The sequence below is a fragment of the Pseudogymnoascus destructans genome (assembly GCF_001641265.1).
Source record: "Pseudogymnoascus destructans isolate 20631-21 unplaced genomic scaffold scaffold_15, whole genome shotgun sequence".
Taxonomy (NCBI): domain Eukaryota; kingdom Fungi; phylum Ascomycota; class Leotiomycetes; order Thelebolales; family Thelebolaceae; genus Pseudogymnoascus; species Pseudogymnoascus destructans.
This window is the reverse complement of record NW_020167534.1, coordinates 429662-451429: the sequence shown is the minus strand read 5'-3', so window position 1 is coordinate 451429 and position 21768 is coordinate 429662. Positions and strand designations below refer to the sequence as shown.

The 21768-nt window shown below is 53.6% G+C and overlaps 7 protein-coding genes across 7 annotated transcripts; 6 read left to right on the top strand and 1 right to left on the bottom strand.

Moving 5' to 3' along the window:
• Positions 1-173: 173 nt before the first annotated feature.
• VC83_04665 (uncharacterized protein) lies at positions 174-921 on the top strand (the record flags this gene model as incomplete). Its single annotated transcript, XM_024468294.1, has 2 exons — positions 174-332; positions 388-921. The coding sequence occupies 2 exons, from the start codon at positions 174-176 to the stop codon at positions 919-921; spliced, it is 693 nt and encodes a 230-aa protein (XP_024322554.1).
• Positions 922-986: 65 nt separating this feature from the next.
• On the top strand, positions 987-3179 carry VC83_04664 (uncharacterized protein; the record flags this gene model as incomplete). The annotated part of the gene is made up of 2 exons (XM_024468293.1): positions 987-1376; positions 1431-3179. The coding sequence occupies 2 exons, from the start codon at positions 987-989 to the stop codon at positions 3177-3179; spliced, it is 2139 nt and encodes a 712-aa protein (XP_024322555.1).
• Positions 3180-5108: 1929 nt separating this feature from the next.
• On the top strand, positions 5109-11499 carry VC83_04663 (uncharacterized protein). Its single transcript, XM_024468292.1, has 2 exons — positions 5109-10174; positions 10313-11499. Exons 1-2 carry the CDS (start codon positions 5672-5674, stop codon positions 10487-10489), a joined length of 4680 nt encoding a protein of 1559 aa, XP_024322560.1. The 5' UTR covers positions 5109-5671; the 3' UTR covers positions 10490-11499.
• Positions 11500-11736: 237 nt separating this feature from the next.
• Positions 11737-14356, bottom strand: VC83_04662 (uncharacterized protein). Its single transcript, XM_024468291.1, has 2 exons — positions 13675-14356; positions 11737-13610 (listed from the first exon to the last, which is right to left on the bottom strand). The coding sequence occupies exons 1-2, from the start codon at positions 13747-13749 to the stop codon at positions 12495-12497; spliced, it is 1191 nt and encodes a 396-aa protein (XP_024322561.1). The 5' UTR covers positions 13750-14356; the 3' UTR covers positions 11737-12494.
• A 1331-nt stretch (positions 14357-15687) lies between these two features.
• VC83_04661 (uncharacterized protein) lies at positions 15688-18952 on the top strand. The gene is made up of 4 exons (XM_024468290.1): positions 15688-16415; positions 16473-18201; positions 18261-18387; positions 18452-18952. Exons 1-4 carry the CDS (start codon positions 16053-16055, stop codon positions 18546-18548), a joined length of 2316 nt encoding a protein of 771 aa, XP_024322558.1. The 5' UTR covers positions 15688-16052; the 3' UTR covers positions 18549-18952.
• Positions 18953-18976: 24 nt separating this feature from the next.
• On the top strand, positions 18977-20485 carry VC83_04660 (uncharacterized protein). Its single transcript, XM_024468289.1, has 3 exons — positions 18977-19465; positions 19554-19843; positions 19936-20485. The coding sequence occupies exons 1-3, from the start codon at positions 19369-19371 to the stop codon at positions 20302-20304; spliced, it is 756 nt and encodes a 251-aa protein (XP_024322559.1). The 5' UTR covers positions 18977-19368; the 3' UTR covers positions 20305-20485.
• A 229-nt stretch (positions 20486-20714) lies between these two features.
• On the top strand, positions 20715-21652 carry OTU1 (ubiquitin-specific protease otu1; the record flags this gene model as incomplete). Its single annotated transcript, XM_024468288.1, has 3 exons — positions 20715-20893; positions 20956-21230; positions 21308-21652. The coding sequence occupies exons 1-3, from the start codon at positions 20842-20844 to the stop codon at positions 21650-21652; spliced, it is 672 nt and encodes a 223-aa protein (XP_024322736.1). The 5' UTR covers positions 20715-20841.
• Positions 21653-21768: the final 116 nt, after the last annotated feature.

Below are 21768 nucleotides of genomic sequence, written 5' to 3'. Positions count from 1 at the left end.
CTTCCCGTTCAGCTCACATATCTATTGCCCTTGACGCACACATTGGGCCGGGCTGGTACAGGTAGCATCCGCTGCAACAATCCCCGTCAACCTTGCAGTCGGTCCTATATCTCTGTCCCTCCGAAGCTTTTGGAACTCACTCGTTTGTTCCTCAATCACCCAAGGCCAAAGTTATGTCGATCAACAGCGGACTCTTCGATGGGTCGCTGCCGTTCCCAAGAAGCCCTCGAAATGGCTCTCTTCACACTCCGCCGTCGATATCCTCAAACTCACGCGCAAACAGCTTGTGGGAGGGCGATGCCGATGAAGTTCACTCCAAGAAGCATGCCGTGGTAAGTGGACATATCGACAGGCATGCCAGACAGGATCCCTAGCTAACAGCAATAGATGGTATCTTACCTTCACGGCAGGATAGCTTCTCAGATGTGGTTTGATGTCAACAAAGAGTTCCTCTATACACCTGCTGGTTCTGGCTGCTCGAACTCGCCAATCTCGAGTTATGACCGGACATCAGTTCAGGGTGTCCTCCTGAGGACCTCGCGCGGGGTCTACGTGACACAGCCATCAAACCTGTGCCATAACCTTATTGCTGCGGTGCAGAGGTTGAATGTGGAGGTCGCCTTCACCATGTCGACTGAGCTCACGAATTTGATATTCTCAACAATTACACCAAACCAGACTGAGTTCATCCTGCCACATGATAGCACGCAGTATCAGATTTTGGACTCGTTTGAGGATATGGCCAAGGCTTCGTCGAACAAGCTCAAGCGTTTCCAGTATACCTGTTTCGTCAGGAAAGAAAGGGTTGTTCTGTTGTGGCATGACGACGTCGAGTCCATCTTGAGCCATGGAGACAAGGTTGAGAGACAGCTGCTCACAGTCGTAAGTAGAACTTCCAACTCAGCCTGGTACCTATACTGACTTCATGATAGATTTGGGGAGCCAAAATCCCAGCTTTGCCAAATTCCACATCGTCTCACAATTCTATGTTGCACTCGCCCTTCCACGCACCTCCGACTAATTCATCGACCTACGCTCTGCCCATCAAGGCCCCTTCTGCGCCCCAACCCAGCATCCGAGTCTCTCTTGCGTCAAGGCTGGGCTTCACGTCCCGTCAAGAAGTGGAGAAAGGCGAAGGCGTGGTTAATGCTGACGAGAAGGACGTCGATGTTGAGTCCAACGTTCCGGTTAAGGAGTCATTGGAGAGACCGTTGGTCTTTATTTCTGCGATTTTTGTTGGTATGGCTCTGTGCCTGATGATCATCCTCCTGCTCGGATTCGGTGCCTCGGCGCTGCTCTACGAGTGTTTGATGGATGGAAGCTGGATGAGAATGGCCCTTCTGGCGACCGTGCCGTTCTTTGGTCTCTTTGGTTTGGTATGTCGTCGCTTCCCCACATCACGGCTGACAGCTTACTAACATGTCTCGTAGTTCTTTGCGATTTGTATCTTTACCGATTTGTTCCAGGTCATTGGGCCAATTAGAGCCGTCACCAGCAACTCGCGATGCTATTCGTCAATTCGTCCCGATATCTTCAAGGCTTACCAGATTGGCTTCCGCCCCAGCCACATCACGATCCAGATGCCAGTCTACAAGGAGGGTTTGGACAGCGTCATCATTCCCACCGTGACTTCGCTAAAAGCTGCCATTTCTCATTACGAGTTGAACGGTGGAACTGCAAGCATCTTCATCAACGACGATGGTCTTCAACTCCTTCCAGAAGATGAGGCTCAGGCCCGGAGAGATTTCTACACCGATAACAACATCGGCTGGGTCGCACGTCCTAAGCACGGTGTGGATGGATTCGTTCGTGGAGGAAAGTTCAAGAAAGCGTCCAACATGAACTTCGCCCTCAACATCTCCAACAAGACCGAGGATGTCCTGACTGAAATGATTGAAATCCGCAAAAGCTACACCAACGGAGGCGATATCACCGAATCTGAGCAGGATGAGCTCTACAAGGCTGCGCTTGACAAGGTTTTGGATGACGATGGAAAGGCCTGGGCTGATGGCGACATCCGCATGGGAGAATATATCCTGATCATCGACTCTGACACCCGTGTTCCCGTCGACTGCCTCCTCTACGGCGCCGCTGAAATGTTCCTGTCCCCCGAAGTCGCCATCGTCCAGCACTCTGCGGGCGTCATGCAGGTCGTCGGAGACTACTTCGAGAACGGCATCACATTCTTCACGAACCAGATTTACTCTGCCATTCGCTTCGCTGTCGGATGCGGAGAGGCCGCTCCCTTTGTCGGTCACAATGCATTCCTCCGCTGGCAGGCGATTCAGAGCGTTGCTAGCAAGGCTCCTGATGGATCTGATCTCTTCTGGTCTGAGAGCCACGTGTCTGAGGATTTCGATATCTCCCTCCGCGTTCAGATGGCTGGCAACTTCGTCCGCCTGGCAACATACCACGGTGACGAGTTCAAGGAGGGTGTCTCCTTGACCGTCTACGATGAGCTGTCCCGTTGGGAGAAATATGCCTTTGGATGTAACGAACTTGTTTTCAACCCGCTGTACACATGGCTGTGGAAGTCGCCATTCACACCTCTCTTCCGGAAGTTAATCTGGTCCAACATGCAGATGTCCTCGAAAACCACAATTCTCGCATACATCGCCACTTACTACGCCCTAGCCTTTGGTCTTCCCCTCACGATTCTGAACTACTTCCTCATTGGGTGGGAGAACGGATACATCGACTCGTTCTACATCGAGTCGTGGAAGATTTTCGTCGCTCTGCTTGTTGTCTTCTCCGGTCTCGGTAACGTCTGTCTCGCTATCCTCCGTTACCGTCTCGGCGAGAAGTCGCTCCTCGGCGCGCTTCTCGAGAACTTCATGTGGATGCCCATGTTCGCTGTCTTCTTCGGCGGCATCAGTTTCCACCTCTTCCTTGCCCTGTGCGCGCACATGTTCAGCATCAACATGGAATGGGGAGCCACCGCCAAGGAAGCCGTCGCCAGTAACTTCTTCAAGGAGGTGCCGAAGATCTTCAAGAGCTTCAAGTGGATGTACGCCTTCACCATCCCCGTGGTCGGTGGTATGATCTACCTCGGCAAATTCGCACCCGCCGGATACGATATCAGCATCGTCACGGCCATCGTGCCATTGGCGGTCATGCTCTCGAGTCACATCCTCCTGCCGTTCATGCTCAACCCGGCGCTGATGATTCTGAAATACTAAAATCATATAACTTGTCTGTCCTTTGAAAATTTGTACCAAAGATACATATGAACGAATTAACTCAATTACGAAAACTCGGCACATATATATCTCTCAAGCTGCGACACGTCACCAATATTTTTTTTTTTGCGATTCGATTAATTTTTTTTCATAATCCTCCGGTCTGGAACCTTTTAAAAACATCTCTCAACGAGAATAACGGCGGCGGCGTTTATTTTGGCGCATATTATACACTCCTTTGAGTACACACACTCCTTTGATATATCGCGAGATGAGGGGATTAATCGGACATCAATTATAGATGGATGGAGACTACCTGGGGATACTTTGGGTTCGGCGTTTAATTACGCGCTTTGTTTTTTCCGATTTCTGCGGATTTTTTTGGACAGTGAGGGTGCTCCGCAAAGGTGGGATGGGGTGGGGAGAGGACAGCGGGGGTTTTATACAAGTGGGGGGAAATGGCGTTCATCTTTAGAACGGCAATGGGGGTGCTGGTGCTACGGCTTGCTTTTGATTTTCACGTCAGTGGTTTGCCTTTGCCTTTGTGTTTAATGTTTTTTTATCTTTGCCCGGTTTTTGGGATGGCTGGGGGTCAGGATTGGGGGATGGAGATTGTCATATTTTGGAGGGGGTGGGGGATATGGGCAGTTGCAAATACAGAGATATGGGGGAGGGGAGGATGAATATAGCTTCCTGAAATAAATATCTCAGCTGATGAATGGAGAGTTTGCGAGTATTGTGAGAGATGAAACTAATCGACAGTCGACTGACCTATCAGATGGCTTTAAGGCTAGGGGGGGGACGACGGGCTGAGGCGACTAGAGGAGAGTCCCTACCAGGGTAGGGACCCGTTTGTGTAGGTTTGTGTAGGGGGGAAGAGGGGAAGAGGGGATTTGGGGGAGAAGCACTGATTTTTCTTTAGGATAACAGGGGGACGGGTTATTACGTAACTCTGTAAATCTGTAACTCGTCGTAGGACAACGCACGGTAGGACTGTGGGAGGGACTGGTGTAATGAGTAGGACATGGAAATATATAATCGCCTTACAATACTTGTACGCACGCAGTTATAGGCGCTTTCATTCTAGGTGTGAACCCCTTTCGTTCGAACCCTTTCGTTCGAACCCTTTCGTTCGAACCCTTTCGTTCGAACCCTTTCGTTCGAACCCTTTCGTTCGAACCCTTTCGTTCGAACCCTTTCGAACCCTACTGAACCCCTACTAACCTCTAACCTACTACTATCCCCCCCCCTGAATGATTGTCACCATCCACTATTTTGTCAAAAGGCTCTGCCAGTGATCTCATCTTATTTACGCCTTTTTACCTAAACCGATCGCTATAAGTGGGTTTCCACAAACTTCAAAATAGCGGGTCGTTACAATCATTCAGGGGGGGGGGATAGTACTTGTACGGAGGATTAATAAATGTATGTAGGGTGATGATCGTCGCAACCCCTGTAAGTTAGTAGAGTAGTCCAATAAAACCCCCAGTATGTAATGTTATGGTGCTTTACCGTACGTACGGAGTACGTAACCTACATACTCCTACTAACCTAACCTACTCCTAGTAACCTACTAATCTACTCCTACTAACCTAACCTACTCCTACTAACCTACTAACCTACTAACCTACTAACCTACTAACCTACTAACCTACTAACCTACTCCTACTAACCTAACCTACTCCTACTAACCTACTACTAACCTACCTACTCCTACTAACCTACTAACCTACTAACCTACTAACCTACTAACCTACTAACCTACTAACCTACTAACCTACTAACCTACTCCTACTAACCTAACCTACTCCTACTAACCTACTAACCTACTCCTACTAACCTAACCTACTCCTACTAACCTACTAACCTACTAACCTACTAACCTACTCCTACTATAAAATCAGACCGAATCCTAATTTGTTTCATCTGTGGTGGTTAAAATTGCCCGTTTGTGCTACGACCAACTTTCCCGTCTGCTGTTTTAATGTTGCACTATGAGGAGCGTACGAAGTTGTTAACTTGTCTGTGTCTGTGTCTGTTTCCAATGTCCAAATGTCCTCTAACTGTACTATTACTACTCTCTATCTGTCTACCAAGTACTCTATTCTCTCTACTCTCTATACTGTATACCCCATCATCTTATACAGCCTACACCCATATCCCCAGTACCCTCTACCTCTCCCTCCTCTGTACAAAAGTTTCTCCGTCCCACCTCTGCCTAGCCATGTGGCCGGCGATCGCACCGTCCTCAAACGAAGTAGAAACGCCAATCCACCCTCACACTTCTCCCTTTCCAATCAACGCCCAACCCGCCACAAAAAGTCTCCGCACGCTCGCTGGCAACCTATATGGCGACCCATCACCGCCGTTGAGACCCCATCACTATCACACAATCACCCCATTGAGCAACACTGAACACACCCACCACCCGATCTCGTCGTCGGCACACCGACGACCCCCTACTACCCCCCAGGCGGATTCAATCGCCAACCATGGACGCCTACGACAACATGCCGACCTCGCCCTCCCGCCGCGCCGCCGGCGTCACCCTCACCCTGAACACAAACACCACCAGCAACACGAGCGCCTACCGCAAGCCTCGCGACCCCAACCTCTCCCCCCCTCGCACGCCCCCAGGCACCCGCTCCCGCCGGGCGCTTAGGGAGAGGGACAACAACACCGCACCCGCAGCAGTTCCGCGGGAGACCTTCCTCGACGACAGCACGCCCGTCGATTTCGCGCAGCCGTCACCACAAGCTCGACGCGGAGACGGGGAGAGGCACTCGCACGATCTCAGTCTCGCCCCTGAACAGGTCACACGGGATTCGCTGGTGAATAACATGCTGCTCAGCCTGGACCAGTTCTCGCTTGGCGGCGAGGGAGGAGGCGGGTTTGGGGTCCCTGGAGGAGGAGGGGAGGGGCTGTATAATTCGTTTGGGGCGGAGGAGGAGCATGGGTATGCGGGATATGACATTCGGCGGGGGAATGGGGGAGGGCTTGGGCATGGTCATTCGTTTAGTGAGGATTTCGATCATCAGGATGCGGCGAGTAGGGCGTCGAGTCAGTATACGAGGACGCGAAGGAGCAATAGCAGTTCGAATTACACGACTACGACGACTGGGAGACATCACGCGAGTAATAGCGGGTCTGTGGGCACGCCGAGGCAGGCGCCGCAGAGTCCGGGGGCACATCCAAGAGAGAGGAAGGAAAGCAAGGATAGAAATGTCTCGAGTTCGGATATGGGACACTCGTCCCAGACTGGGAGCAGTCAGCGGTGGGCGTTGGGGTACGGGAATCGTGGCCGCGCGTTGAGCTTCGATGATTATGGGCAGGAGGCTCAGATGGGGCCGCTGCAGAGGCAGAGGACGCACTCGTCGCCGGTGGAGGAGCTCGAACCATACGATATCTACGATGCGGCGCCGACGCCGACGGTGCCTGTTGGGCCGAGACGACAGCGTCCGATTACGCCGAATGGAGTGTATACCGCCGACATTAGCACGCCGTCTCCGAAGACACGGAATCTACAAAGCAGTCGCGCTCCGAAAACATTATACCAGAAGCGTGCTGAGACGTCCCATGGACAGGGCAACCCGATGAACAATGGCATGGATGAGAATCGTAGGCTCGCGGCCATGCCAGCGTTAATGAAGGAGGAGCCGGCGCCCGCGCCACTAGTTGCATATGGCAAGGTAAAGAATGTTACGGCGCCTACGAGCGGGTCGAAGCCTGGGTTCTTCAGGAGGGTGTTTGGGTCGAAGGGGAATACACCCGGTGCGGCCAGCACTGGTTCTGTGTCATCCCCTGGGTCGACGATATCGGGGGACCCTATGGAGAGGCCTCCCAGCAATAAATACCAGAATCAGACTGCGGAGAGGGTGAGGACAGCTCATGGATACCCGCCTCCACAGCCGCCGCCGCAGCGATCGCAGAAGGAGGCGCCAAAGGCGATAAGCAAGAAACCCTCGTCGTTCTTCAAGCGCAGGAAGAAGTCGGTGTCGGAGCCGGAGGTGCCTGCGATGCCGCTGCAGCTTGTGCTGGTTAGGGGTCAGGAGGTGGGACAGGATCTGGCGAGCCCGACTAGTTCGCTGAGACAGGTTATGAACCAGTATCTCAATAGTCCGATTACGCAGCCGCCGAGGTGGGATGACTATGATGCCGGTAGACGCTATGGGAATGGCGACGATGATGAGAGTATTGAGGAGACTACTGGGTTTTCGCCGGGGTATACGCCGGATAAGAGTGCTACGATCCGATCTGTTAATCCTGGTCGTCGCGATGCCGAACCCAGACGTGCCCCGTTGATGCGGAACAACACCTCACAGAGCCAGCTCGACACCGACAATGAGAAGGAGCTCGATAGGACGTCCCTCCAAGACAACAGCGACAATGACAAGGAGGGGAACCGGACCGTGTCGCAGACGCTGACGGTTAAGGCGGACCCAGCAAGTAGGGACATGGCGCACTCCCCTAACTCTGTGGCGCGCGACAAGGCGCTGGTGGCGGAGTATGAGCAGAAGTACTCGAGGCGGCAGCCGGCGAGGAAGGCGGAGAATCCGATGTTATCGCTGTATCCTACGTCGGGCGGTTCGCCGAAGTCGAAGAAGGATGAGGGGGCGTCTGATAATGGCGGGACGGTTAGGGGGAAGGGCCGTGCAAAGGGCGCGGCGGAGCAGGATGCGGAGAAGACGTCTAGTATCTCGCTGCCGTTGGAGGGCATGAAGGGGGTGGAGAGTAGTGAGTCTAGCCCTGCTGTGTTTTACTCTGCGACTAGTCTTGCTGGTGGGGAGGGCATGACGCTGCCGACGACGAAAGATGCGTATAACTCCTCCGAGCCATCGAGCGCGGTGGATCAGGTGCAGCCTACGACGGGGGATTGGGAGAGGGCGAAGAAGATCTACGATGGGAATGAGGACTTTATCCAGCAATCGAAGGCGGCGGCGTGGCTGGGGGAAGATGGGGCGATTAGACGACGCACGCTGCTTGCTTATATGGAGTTGTACGATTTTAAGGATATGGATATCCTTGGGGCACTGCGCGCGCTCTGTAATAGGCTTGTCCTGAAGGCGGAGTCGCAACAGGTTGATCGTATACTGGATACCTTTGCCACACGCTGGTGCCAGTGCAACCCCCACCACGGCTTCAAGATTACGGACGTGGTCCACACGATCTGCTACTCCATCCTCCTCCTCAACACGGACCTGCATCTCGCAGACATCGAGTCAAAGATGACCAAAAGCCAATTCGTCAAAAACACCATCCCCACCATCCTCCGCGTCGTCGCCGACGCCGCACCCGAAGCCTTCGTACCCTCCCGCCCCACAATCCTATCCCCCAAATTCGGAGTCCCCGAGCCCGACAACGAGCTGCGTCACGATCTCGGCGACAACATGCGCGCGCTGAGGGGCCAGGCTAATGCTTTTGAACCGGAGAAACAGCTCACCTTGCGACCAGCGGGGAAGTCGTTACGCCCGGGCTCTATGGGGCCGAGTGTTACGGGTTTGAACCAGCAGAGTCCTGCGGTGGATGACTGTGGTCCTCTGGTTTGCGCGCAGTTTCAGGGGACGCTGAAGGCGTGGGAGGGACAGGTGGAGATTGTGCTGAAGGACTTCTATAATGGGATCCGCAACGAGCGATTACCGCTGTTCGGGGCGCCGGCGGAGCAGCCGAGGTTGCAGCAGGCGTCGCAGAGTAGCTTGTCTGTCTTTGGAACGAATAAATTGAGGAGGACGCCGAGTATCGTCAGCAAGGCGGGCTCGGAATCGATGAGTTTCTTCCGCGGCAGGACGGCGGATTCAGTGCGTCTGAACACGGGGAAGTGGACGAATAAACATAGATCGCGGCCGAGGGTGTACCCACACTCGACGATGGGATCGAGCCGGACGAGTTTGGATGATCAGTCCTCCATCTGGAGTCCCTCGCAGAGCTCGAGCACGTGGAGTAAGTACTCTTTGGGCAAGACGCAGACGAGCATGTTGTCTGTCAACTCGCTGGACTCGGATTATCCGCAGGGGGATTACCAGCAGAGTATTGGGTTTGCGAATGCGTTGAGTCAGGCGATTATTAGGGAGGAGCATGTTGGGAGCCCCGAGGGGAAGGGGGAGGATGTGCGCGTCACGCCGCCGCTGTTGGAGGATGAGAGTCTGGAACTACATGGCGCGCCGTGGGCGAAGGAGGGAATTGTCAAGCATAAGCATCATCTTGAGGCGGCCGACAAAAAAGCGAAAGACAGGAATTGGGCCGAGGTTTTCGTGGTTATTGAGAAGGGATATATGTCCCTCTTCTCCTTCTCCTCCAAGTCGGTCCGCCACAAATCATCGTCTCGCGCCAAAGCCGGTGCTGGGGGCGTGGTGGTGGGAGGCGGGAATTGGCAGGATAATGCGGAGAATTTGGGGAGTTTCCTGTTGAGGCAGACGATTGCTAGTATGTTGCCTAGTCCGGGGTATTCGAAGGCTAGACCGCATGTCTTTGCCCTCAGTCTGCCGACGGGGGCGGTGCACCTGTTCCAGGTTGGCACGCCGGAGATTGTGAAGGAGTTTGTGAGTACGGCCAACTACTGGAGCGCGCGGTTGTCGAATCACCCGCTGGTGGGGGGGATTAGCAATATCGAGTACGGCTGGTCCGACGCCGTCATCAACAACTCCCTCGTCTCCGCCATCCAAGACGCTCACCCCACCTCCCCCCCAACCACAGGGACGGGTATGCCCACCACCACCGCGGGGGGCGGGATAATGGGCGGCGGTCGCGCAGCGAGCATCAGCGGGCCCAGACCGAGTCTGCAGAGTAGCTTGAGGAGTAGCTTGGATCAGGGCGCAGGGTTTAAAGCCAGGCTGCCGGGGGATAAGATTACGATATCGGAGTGGGCGCCGCCGACGCAGAGTATGCGGGCGAGTTGTTTGGAGGAGGGCGAGCAGTTGGGGGGGTTGGAGGAGTATGTTAGGGGGGTTGAGGAGGAGTTGGTGGGGCATAATCGGTTGAGGGGGGCTATGATATTGGCTGTGCGTATATCCCCTTTTATTATCCTTCCCTCCGCTTTCCCTGTTTGTCCTTTCTTGTTGTCCTTTCGACACCACCACCACCACCACCACCACTATCCTTGGCCTTTTGAGACTTGAAAACTGACTGGAAGGAAATAGTTCACACCACGCGCACCCAACGCTCACCGCGCCATGGCGAACTGGGAGCGCAAATCTAGCTACTTGCTCAGGGAGATCGTCAAGTTTAGGACGTATATTGATTGTTTGCTCGCGGCGAGGGCGTTGAAGGAGAAGATTTATCGGGAGAGGGAGGAGAGGAAGGGGAAGGTTGTTTGAGAGGGTGCGTGAGTGCGAGCGAGATTGCCTGCACAGGGGTTGGGGTTGAGGGGCGAGAGAGAGAGGAGAAAGGGGAGCGAAAGGAGGTGAATGGGGGGTTACGAAGTGATGGGATCATGCTATGTCATGTTTATAAGATTTTCGGACGACGACGGCCGCCTTTTTTGTTTTCTTTTTACACTTTCTTCTTCTTTTTCTTTTTGTTATTTGGGCGCCGTCAGGGAGAAGTGTTTGTACGAAGGGCGATGGGGTTCTTTCTTTTTCCTTTCTTTTCTTTTCTTTCTTTTCTTTTCTTTTCTTTTCTTTTCTTTCATGATCAGTGCGATGAAAAGATGGAAGGGAGGGGGGAGGGATTGGGTTTTCTTGGGGTGGGAGGAGCTCAGGGTGGTTAGTTGTAATTGAGACCCCTTAATGTAACGTCCCGCGGTCACACGCGGTGCAAACGGCTGGCAGCCTGTCTGTCTACCTTATACCTAGGTGTCGACGCTGTGATCACAAGAACACATCGCCGCCATCGCCACCATCGCCGCCATCACCACCCAACCCCCCTTCTCCACTCCGTCTACGGCTCATTTGCGGCAGGGGAGTGGTAGATATACTAGGCTTAAAGGTCTGCACGGTGGAGAGTGCGCTCGGCTGTGAGAAATGGTAGTTGAGCGGCGGTGACGTCTCCAACTCCAGTTCCTGGCTACGACATCGCCCCTCCCTTGTCCTCCCGCCGGAAGCGTCAGTTACCCCATCCAACCCATTTCCATCCCCAATCACACTGCGTAACCATCCGCTATGTACTGATACAATCTCCCCTCCAAATCCTGTACCCCCCAATCCTGCCGCCCTCACACACTCGCACATTCCGCAACCAAACTGTTGTTGGGAGGTAGGCCGTGGCATCTGGGATACGGTGGCATTTGGCCCTATAATGGCAAAATCCCACTATGGTACCCCAGGATCTCTGGCCGGTGCTGGAAACCACCACAGTTTCGACTGAGGTTTCAGCACTTAGATAGTGTAGTAATTCAATGATTCTATTTTACTATTGTACGCTATATACCGTGTGGGAACTCCTGCTCCGTTGCGCCCGTGTGAAGTACTGGTCACCAGAGAACCCATACAATTTGGGTGCGGTCTCCGTAATCCGGTACCTCCCTTCAACACAATCACATGACGTAGCCGCCCTTCTCCCACTCGCACGGGTAAAAACGCGAACCGACGCGGCTACCTCATCGCGTAAACACACTACTACTTTACGCGTTATTTTACACGTTATTTTACGCGTTATTTTACGCGTTATTTTACGCGTTATTTTAACGCGGTCCGGTCATGCCCGGAAGAAAAAAACATCGTGTTTACTACGCGAGGACGGAACGGGAAGGGAAGGGCTGAGGAAGAGGTGTGTGTGTGTGTGTGCTGGTGGTCACCATCTAGTATTCGATTGGAAGGGGAGGGTTCATGCATATACTGTAACTGGAATCTTCTTGTTTGTTTATTTGTTTTATTGATTGGATGTTTGGTCAGACTACCTACCTAACTAACTAACACCACGCACGCCATGCCATGCCACATTCCTCCCTCAAAGGAGGTAGGTGGGTGGGTGTAAACAACGCAGAGTAACCGGTAACGTATATGCATACACCCACAAAACATTCCCCAGTCACCAGTCAGTCAGCCGGTCAGTCGCCGCCGCTGCTGATACAAAAAACCCCCCCCCCCAGTAATAGGGAGAGCGAGGAAGAAAAGACAAAAAGAAGAAAAATGCATTAAGTCTCGGTCGTGATGCCCATGTACAAAAAGAGCAAAGCAATACAAAAAAAAAAAAGGCCAAGTAACTGCACCAGGCGCCCCCAAAAGGGGATTCAAAAGAATAGCCAAAGTTGAGTGAGTAAAAAGACCAAGTGCGCGGACTGGTAAGTTGTGTGTGTGTGTGTTATCGTAACGTAAACCCCTTCCTCTCCATAGTAACAAAGACGGGGATGATATCAAAAACTTCAGGTCTCCTGAGAAACGTTCAAGAAAGTAACTCCCCCCCCAACTCCATCCCCAACCCCCCTCCCATCCTCCCCCTCCCCACCCCAAACATCGGACTACTCGTCGGCATCTCCCTCAACCCCCTCCCCCCCTCCCTCAGCGCCGAAGCCGGCGTCCTCGTCCAAGCTCCCTGCGCCGGACTAGGCGTGATATTCACGAAATCCGCGAAATCGAATGTCTGGGACGGCGTGTGCGGCCCGCCGCCGCCGAAGCCGGAGAGGAGGCCTAGGCCGCCGCCGGGGGTGGTCATCATGGAGGAGGGGAGGGCGAGTGGTTTGGGGGGAGGGGTTTGGGGGGGTTGCATGCGGGTGCTGCGCGGGTGGGCGGGGGAGGGGGAGGTGGCGAGGTAGAGGAGGAGGTCGGCGCCTTCTTCGCCGCTTTTGCGGGTTAGGGAGGCGGAGGTGGTGGTGGCTGTGTTGTTTGTGGTTGTGGTTGTGCGGCGGGTTATGGCGCGGTGCCGTGGGGGAGGAGTGCGAGGGGGTGAGGAGCGGGAAATGTTGGTGTTTGTAGGTAGTCTGAAGGAGTGTAGCGGGAGGAGATCGGAGTCGGAGTCGGTGTTTGAGTCGAGGGATGGGTGGGCGGAGGAAGGGAGGTCCTCGGCGATAGTGCCGCTGACGCCGCGGAAGAAGGAGAGGTTTGGGCCGGCGGAAGTGGTGAAGTGGGGTTGCTTCCGCGGCTTTATCGGGGACGATTGCGAGAGTTGGTGTTGGTCCTTCCACGACGTGTGGCTCTGCGACATGCTGCGCCCGGCGCTGGGGGAGGAGCGAAAGCGCTTGCGTGCTGTGGAGTGCGAGGGGTTGTGGAAAGTGGCGTTGTAGGAGCGCTTCCTGTGTCCCGAGCTGCCGCTAGAGGAGTCGAGGGCGTCGGAGAAGAAGGGGGCTTTGAGGGCGGAGGAGCTGAGGACTGTGCGCGGGTAGTTGAAGTCCGAGGCGGAGCTGGAGGAGGTGTCGGAGAGCATGTCGCCTGCGGAGGAGGGGCGCTGGCGGCGCAGGTGTTCGTCGACTTTCGGCTCGATGAGGTCGAGGGTCAGGTGTTCCCAGCCGTGCTTCGCTTTGAATTGGGCGAGGGCTAGACGGTTCTGCAGCTTGCGTGCCATCTGGGAAACAGACATTAGATTTTTTTTTTCTGCTCGGGGAGGAGGAAATGTGATGGCAACGTACCTTGCTAACCTCAGCCCTCCTGAGGACTCGGTCGGCCACGACCTCGGGCTGGTTGTTCTTCCATGGGGAGGACATATTGAAGATCGAGGGAGCAGAGCCGCCCGAGTTCAGGGCATTCGTCGGGGGGGCGAGGTGATCAGTGAGCGGTCGCGCGGGGCTACCCCAAGACAAGACGTCGGTATTTGTGTGGTTCGTGGGGACGAGGAAGAGGTCGGCGTCTAAGTGAGAAAGTGGAGGGTTTTGCTCAGTGTTTTCGAGGTGGGTCACGAAGGGGGTGGTGGGCTGAAAGAGATCTAGGTCAAAGAATTGTTTCCGCGTTTGTAGTTGAAGTTTTGTGTGCTCGGTAGGGAGGAGGATGGTATTCTCTGTTTTTAAAGTATTGTATTTTGTTGAGATAGAGTATAATGAGGCCGAGAGTAATGTTGACTGCGACAATGCGGTCGGAAGGGGGTTGGGCAGTTGACGTGGTGGTGGTGGGTGGTTGGTGGGTGGTGGGTGGTGGTTGCGATGGGTGGTTGCGAGGTCAGAATTTCAGTGGGGAGTGGTGGTTGTTGCGTGGATTTTGGAAGCGTGTGGTATTGGCTGGTGCGTGGTGGTATTTTGCTGGTAGTGCTGGGGTAGTGGTGGTAGTGGTGGTAGAGTAGTTTGGTGGTGGTGGTAGTGGTGGTAGAGTAGCGGTGGTAGTGGTCTAGTGGTGGTAGAGTAGCGGTGGTAGTGGTCTAGTGGTGGTAATTGGTAGTGGTGATAGTGGTCTAGTGGTGGTAGTTGGTAGTGGTGATAGTGATGGTAGTGGTGGCAGTGGTGGTAGTTGGTAGTGGTGATAGTGGTCTAGTGGTGGTAGTTGGTAGTGGTGATAGTGGTGGTAGTGGTGGTAGTGGTGGTAGTGGTGGTAGTGGTGGTAGTGGTGGTAGTGGTGGTAGTGGTGGTAGTGGTGGTAGTGGTGGTAGTGGTGGTAGTGGTGGTAGAGTAGAAAGGCGTAGTGGTAGTGCTGGTAGTGCTGGTAGTGCTGGTAGTGCTGGCCTTTTCTAAAAGTATTTTACTAAAAGTGCTCGTTGGCCTTTAAGGAGCTCAGTATAATTACCAGAATGCCATCTGGTTACCTTGCCTACCTACTTTAATTCCAATTCCCCAACCCCATCCCCATCCCCATCCCATCCCCATCCCCATCCCCAGCCAATCAACTCTGCCATCTCTGAACAGCTCGACGCATGCTTGCCTATGTTTGCCTTTGTTTGCCAGATGGGATGTGTGTTTGTCGGCCCCGTCTTACTGTGTATAAGACATTCTAGACACCATGGTATGTGCTTCACTGCTCACACCATCATACAATGTGATGGATCTGTTGGAGAGCTCGCTCTGGAACATTGACCGGGCTCTCGGCCTAGCTATTGGCTATAAAGTCTCTCGGGTTGCTCCTCAAGCCGTTAGGAGTGTCTACCCCATCGATCTGGGACATCTCAGACATCTCCATCTACTCTCCGGGGACATCTCAGACACCTCCATCTACTCTGCGGGGACATCTCAGACATCTCCATCTACTCTCCGGGGACATCTTATGGCAGTTTGGTCGTCGCATCGCCCAAACTGCCATACTATCTGTCCATCAGTACTCTGTACATACCATACTCCGCTCCACACCCTTTTTCTATGAATATCTCCGAATATGTACCGCTCAGGTCATGCATTGTTCTGTTCTGCACTGTAAATGATGTCAGGGGTCGAGTAGACTCTACTTTCTTTTTCCTTTGCTAATCGCCAGTGCCTCTCCTTGCCCGCTCCCTTCCAATGAGAACGTGGGTATCGGTATCCTATACTCACGGGCTCTAACCACTCTAACCAATCTAACCACTCTAACCACTCTAACCACTCTAACCACTCTAACCACCCTAACCACTCTAACCACCCTAACCACCCTAACCACCCTAACCACCCTAACCACCCTAACCACCCTAACCACTCTAACCACCCTAACCAATCTAACCACTCTAACCACCCTAACCACCCTAACCACTCTAACAACTCTCCTCCTCCAATCTATCGTTTCCGCAATCTGCGTCTGGACAAGTTTCCCACTTTGACAATCGTCATCGCTAAACATAGGTAGCTCCAAAAGGTACCAGCAGAAAGCTGTCTCACATACACCCACTACGCTGTGCCGTTGCCAGCGATTTCACTGCTCTTTACACGTCACTCACCAAACAAAGCCAGCAAGGGCAAGGCAGTTTTATTGAAACCCGACTGAGACGGCTTCTTGCATCACAAACCTCTCTCTGCTATAAACAAAGCCTTTCACAACATACGGGAAGGCAAGGGACGCTGCAGCTCATCACAAAGTTGCTGAAGAATTTAGGTTTCATTGACAAGAGACGCGCCATGCAATGGGCCCCTCATTTCTGAAAGACCTGCGCCGAAAGTCAAAGGCCAGCTTCCGTACAGAGAAGTCGACGGACAGCAGCAATCTCAGCAATGGAACAGTGCCCACATCAAAGTCCTCGTCGACTCTAGGGTCGGCCGTGGGCTCCCAGACACCGCCAGACCCAATTCTCTCCTCCTATTCCGATTTCCAAGCACAAACAAAATCGTCGCTCCCCTTGCGACCTCAGGTTTCAGCTTCACCAAGCCCTGGAAAGCGGAATAGTAGTGTCTCTGGAATGTCAGGGCTTGGATCGCCAAATGTACACAGTGCATTGCCTATATCGCCGTATGCACCGCGCATACAGTCGATCTCAGATGGAGCATGGGTATGATAATACCAATCAATTTCCCCAGCCATTGACAGATACTAACCAATTGTACAGGTGAACCAGAAAGTGCTCTTAATCCATGGCACTGTCGGTGATGCAGAGGCACAAGCAATTGAGGGGAACATAAGCCTCAGCCGTCTTGACGATGACTTCCCCGCCATCAATTGGCCGGTGACAGAGTCCCATTTCAAGACTCTAGTATATCTCACCCCGGGTATGAATAAGTTGCGTTTCGATTTCTCCTCCCCCAAACTCGCCAACAGCAACTCCACAAACCCTATACACTCGACATTCATCACTATCCACATGATGCCCATGGCAAACTCGCCCCCATTGCAATTGGTAATCCTCCTCGGCAAAGATTCCCCCGCCACCTTCGACTCAACGCCAGCGCGCATTGAGCAGGAAGGTAATGGCCTTGATGTCGCTATAAGGAAATTCCGGATGGCGGCGTACTTATGGCAGGCGTTTACGGCAGAGCAGATGTTCAGGAATAAGATGGGCCGACGCTGTTTCCGATTTGAAGAGGAGTGGCAGACTGGGACGGCGAATTACCGGGACCGTGAGGATGTCACTATGAGAAACGAGGCCAAGATCCATGTTATAAGGAGTAGTCGAACGGTTGCTGAGATCCGATCAATTGACAGGGCCCAGCAGAACCCATCGGCAAAAATGAGCGGAGACCTGTTCAAGATTGCGGGAGAGGCTGTGGAGGAGTACTTCAAGCCAAGTCCGGGTCAGCACCAATATGTGTCTGTTTTGATATTGGACTCGCACTGGGATAAGTCGGCGAATCTGGTCACAGGGCACGCGGCGCTTGGTGGTACGCATGGCAGGATTCATATGGGAATTTTTGGCTCTCACGCCCTACACTCCTATCCTACCAGCCTCGAGGAAGTGGTACCGGCATTCACAGATTGCACCCGAACAGACACCAACTTTGTTGCCAACGACGCAAATCAGTCCGGGAGCAGCTGGGAAGCTGCCAACATTGGCATTGGCGCGCACCTCCACGAGACAGGCCACTTATTCGGATGCCCTCACCAGGAGAACGGTATCATGCTGCGAGACTACGTCACATTCAACCGAACATTTACCAGCCGAGAGCCGTTCTCCGTTCGGACGAATGAAAAAGGCGGCCTCGTTCTTCCAAAAGACGAATGTGGGTGGCATCGCCTCGACTGCCTGCGCTTTAGGAACCATCCATGCTTCCGCGTAGTAAGTGATCCAAAGTTGTGCGCGGATAGGAGCATCCACGCTTGGCCTGTGGATAGCGGAAACGTCTTGATTACCGCAAACTCTGGTGTTGCATATATCGAGATATTCACCGAGGGCGACGAAACTTGCCATAACTGGATCGAATACGGTGATGGCAACGGCCGCGGCCCTATCCAGCGGCAGGTTGTGCTGACGGAACTGGATCTGCGCGGTAGGTTGCCCGACGATCGGAAATCGAGGAAAATAAGGCTCGCTGTTAAATCGATCGGCGGTGAGAGCACGGAGATAGAGGACTTTGGACTCCTGGCGTCGAAAGCTTCAATGCTGAAGCTGAAGAATGGACAAGTTGCTTTCCGTGGGGCGAAGCTGGGGCGTTCGCAGACGCAGGGCTCGGAGCCCCAGGAAATCATCTTTGATGGCGTCCTGAAGCAGACGAAACTGCTCACGCAGATAAAATTTTACCATGGGTTTGCTCTGGATGGTATTGAGTTTATTTATGAGGATACCTCGACTCAACTTATTGGGAAGAGAGGGGGGAAGGAAGGAGGGAGTGATTTTTACCTGGGTATGTTGTGTTTCCCTGAGCCAGACTTGGACTTTAATACTGACTTTCTTGCCCTGCAGATACTCGCCGAGGAGAATGCATATTGGGTTTCTACGTGCGCTCAGGCTTCTGGATTGATGGCATCCAACTCCTAACCAGCTGCGGTCGTAAATCAGAAATCTATGGCAATGCACATGGTGGATCTGGGTAAGTTTATACAAACCCATACCCTCCATCACATTAGGAGATCGGCAGCTAACGCTCTATCCAGGCATACTTTAATACCGCCGCGGGGATACTCGGTGGCGGGGATTTCGGGTTCTTGTGGGCAGTGGATGGATGGGCTGTCTCTTATTATCACGCGCTGAAGTGGTTTTATCCAGGCGAGGGGTGAGGGTAATTACGATAACGAGCGAGCAGAGCGACACGGTGATGAAGGCTTGAACGGTGCGTTCGAAGATCTCCATGTCTGGGAGGAGGATTTCAGACCGCTCCCTATGGGATGGGTGCGGTGCGTACATATTTGTCGATCTCAGAGCGGCAACCCGGGTTGATGCCGCTGTATAATAAATTGTACCCGCCTCTGATCGGCGGGTTGGGGGGTTGGGTTTGTTGGGCCGGGTCTCTAGACTGGATGGGAAGGGGTTTTATGAATGGGTAATGAGCTACTATACTGACTGGAGTTTTTGATAATTATGGATTGGATTGAATTGGGGGTGAGGGTAGATAAACCGGTAACAAACAAAAGACGAATCTGTCTATACTGCATTTCAATTGCCCTTTTTATTATTATTTTCGCTGTGCTGTGAAAATAAAACATGATTTGCGACTGCGACTCCGACGTTCTATCATCCTATAGATTTCCCATGTGGAAAGGCCCGCCACGCATTATCGGGTAAAACCAACAAACAGCCGCCTGTCCATGGCTAGGGGATGAGGGGATGACGACGGTTGCGCGGCGAAGCGAAAGTAGGCGCAGCTGAGCTCCAACTGCGTTAAAATCGCCGCTAGGCCAAGGTTTTGCGGCGCTTTCTTGTTGAGGTGTGCAACGGGCAACGTTTGGCATTTAACTTACGTTTTAAAGCAACACACCACGATAGAGGATTTTTTACTTCGGCCTTCAATTCGGTTTTTTGCGAGGATAGTTTATTGAAAGAGCTGTTTGCTGTTGTTTTTGGCTATAGAGTGATGATAGGGAAGGAGAAGACGAAAGGGAAGGAAGAAGATATGTCGAAACGCACCTCTGACGGCGCGAAAGCCGCGAAGGTTATCAAAACCGAAGATGGTGAGCTCTTCCCTCCCTCCTCCCTCTCCTAGCTCAACCTTCACCCCCTCCACCCCCCAGACGACCCTCAGCTAACCCCCCCTCCCAGTAACCGACAAGCAAACCACCCTCCTCAGCGAAGAAACCGGCCACTTCAGCCTCATCCGCGCCCTGCACCTCGCCGATCTAATCACCGAGCTCAACGGCCTCTGCGGCGTCATGTCCATCTTCTCCTCCATGCGCTACATGGCCGGTTCGCCGGGCGAGCTGGGGAATCTATGGGCTGCGCTGGCGTTGATGCCGCTGGGGCTATTTTTCGACTTCTTTGATGGGAAGGTCGCGAGGTGGAGAAGGAAGAGCAGTTTGATGGGGCAGGAGCTGGATTCGTTGGCTGATTTGGTATGTCCTCCCTCTCGCTCCATACCCCGTACCCGGTGGTGGAAAGTTGTGTGGATAAATGGTGGAATGTGTGCTGACTACAGACGAAATAGATATCCTTCGGCGTCTCCCCCGCCGCCGCCGCCTTCGCAATCGGCTTCCGCACCCCCCTCGACCACCTCATCCTCGCCTTCTTCGTCCTCTGCGGCCTCACGCGCCTTGCGCGCTTCAACGTCACCGTTGCCAACGTGCCCAAGGACGCAACTGGCAAATCGCAGTACTTCGAGGGCACGCCGATCCCGACGACCTTGTCGATTGCCGGGTTGATGGCGTACTGGGTGGGCCAGGGGTGGGTGCATGGGGAACTGCCGTTTGGGACGGTGCTGGAGGGGACGGTGGCGGAGTTTCATCCCGTGTTGGGGCTGTTTGTGGTTAGTGGGTGCTTGATGACGAGTAAGTCTATACATCTCCCGAAGCCGTAGATGGGGGATGGGAGGTGCTGGGGGGGGGTTGGTGGGCTTTTTAACAAGGCCGTATATCATGCATGCGTGTGTGGTGTATTTGACTTCCATGGGGGGTCTCATGAGAAAGCCGGTTGGAGAGCAATAAATACATTAGGAGCGGCGGTTATGGACTGGAATATATGAAATGATTGATAAAGCATGTTTTCTATGCTTCCCTTACGTCCCTGCATATATATATACCCTGACAGTTACTGTAACGTCGGAACGCCATTCATTGGGCTTCGTATCCCAGTCTAGTCCCTGACATTGTGAACCGAAGCACCCCGCCCAAGTTTACTACACGACTCCAACGACCCAACGACTTACAATTAAGCAAACAAACACCGCACAATATGATAGTTCTCCCCCAAAACCACCAACAGACGTGGCAGCCAGCGAAGCGAATCACCCTCCATTCACCACGCCACTAGCTTAACTAAGCTCCCCAGACAATCAGATAGCTATAAAGGTAGCACCCCATACCCCGCCACAGCACAGCACGACGCAGCAAGAACGATGGCCGAGGACACACCCGAGCTCCCTTTGCCGGATCGCGGCGCGACTTTAGGTAGGTCCCTTGTTCTTCTTCTTCTAGTTCCCCCGGGGCAAGAACTGACGAGGGTGCGACAGTGATGCGGGTCATGCCCGACGATAACAGCTGTCTCTTCCGCGCCTTCGCCGCCGCGGTCTTACCAGGCGACGACCTCTCGATGCTAGAACTAAGGTCGCTGGTAGCGTCACAGATACAGGAGGAGCCGGATGTGTATACCAAAGTCGTCCTTGACAATCGGACGCCGGACAATTACTGTCGCTGGATCCAGACGCAGGAGGCGTGGGGCGGGGCGATCGAGCTTGCGATTCTATCGAAGCATTTTAATATCGAGGTTTGCAGTATTGATGTCCAGGTAAGCCTTCCCCCCTTCCCACCCTCACCCCCACGCGCTTTAGATTCCGGAGGCAGGCAAGACTAACACCCACCCAGACCCTCCGCATAGACCGCTTCAACGAAAGCGCCCCCATCCGCTGCATCCTCGTCTACTCGGGCATCCACTACGACACCATCGTTCAATCCCCCTCCGACCCTCCCCACACCATCGCCGACAACCCTCCCGAGCTAGACAAGCGGGTGTGGGACTCGTACGACGACGATATTCTGATCAAGGCGCAGCAGCTGTGCAAGGTGTTGCAGGGGAAGCATTATTTTACGAATGTGGGGGAGATGGTGATTAGGTGTACGGGTTGTGGGTGGGTGGGGTATGGGGAGACGATGGCGGCGGGGCATGCGCAGGAGACGGGGCATTATGATATGGTTGAGCAGAAGTCGTGAGACTGGGGGCTGGAGTTTGGTGGGGGTTGGGGGGGGGCGTTTGGAAAGGTGGGGGGGGGTTAGATCTGGGATAGGCATCAACATTATCTGCCATGTATTTACGGTTACATATGAAG

Excerpts from the sequence above, each read along its gene's own strand:
- VC83_04663 (XM_024468292.1), top strand. The coding sequence starts at position 5,672 with ATGGACGCCTACGACAACATGCCGACCTCGCCCTCCCGCCGCGCCGCC. Across the intron at positions 10,175-10,312 it reads GGGGGGCTATGATATTGGCT|TTCACACCACGCGCACCCAA; the intron begins GTGCGTATATCC and ends GGAAGGAAATAG.
- VC83_04662 (XM_024468291.1), bottom strand. The coding sequence starts at position 13,749 with ATGTCCTCCCCATGGAAGAACAACCAGCCCGAGGTCGTGGCCGACCGA. Across the intron at positions 13,611-13,674 it reads GGAGGGCTGAGGTTAGCAAG|ATGGCACGCAAGCTGCAGAA; the intron begins GTACGTTGCCAT and ends TCTGTTTCCCAG.
- VC83_04660 (XM_024468289.1), top strand. The coding sequence starts at position 19,369 with ATGATAGGGAAGGAGAAGACGAAAGGGAAGGAAGAAGATATGTCGAAA. Across the intron at positions 19,466-19,553 it reads GGTTATCAAAACCGAAGATG|TAACCGACAAGCAAACCACC; the intron begins GTGAGCTCTTCC and ends CCCCCCTCCCAG. Across the intron at positions 19,844-19,935 it reads TGGATTCGTTGGCTGATTTG|ATATCCTTCGGCGTCTCCCC; the intron begins GTATGTCCTCCC and ends CAGACGAAATAG.
- VC83_04661 (XM_024468290.1), top strand. The coding sequence starts at position 16,053 with ATGGGCCCCTCATTTCTGAAAGACCTGCGCCGAAAGTCAAAGGCCAGC. Across the intron at positions 16,416-16,472 it reads CGATCTCAGATGGAGCATGG|GTGAACCAGAAAGTGCTCTT; the intron begins GTATGATAATAC and ends CCAATTGTACAG. Across the intron at positions 18,202-18,260 it reads AGGGAGTGATTTTTACCTGG|ATACTCGCCGAGGAGAATGC; the intron begins GTATGTTGTGTT and ends CTTGCCCTGCAG.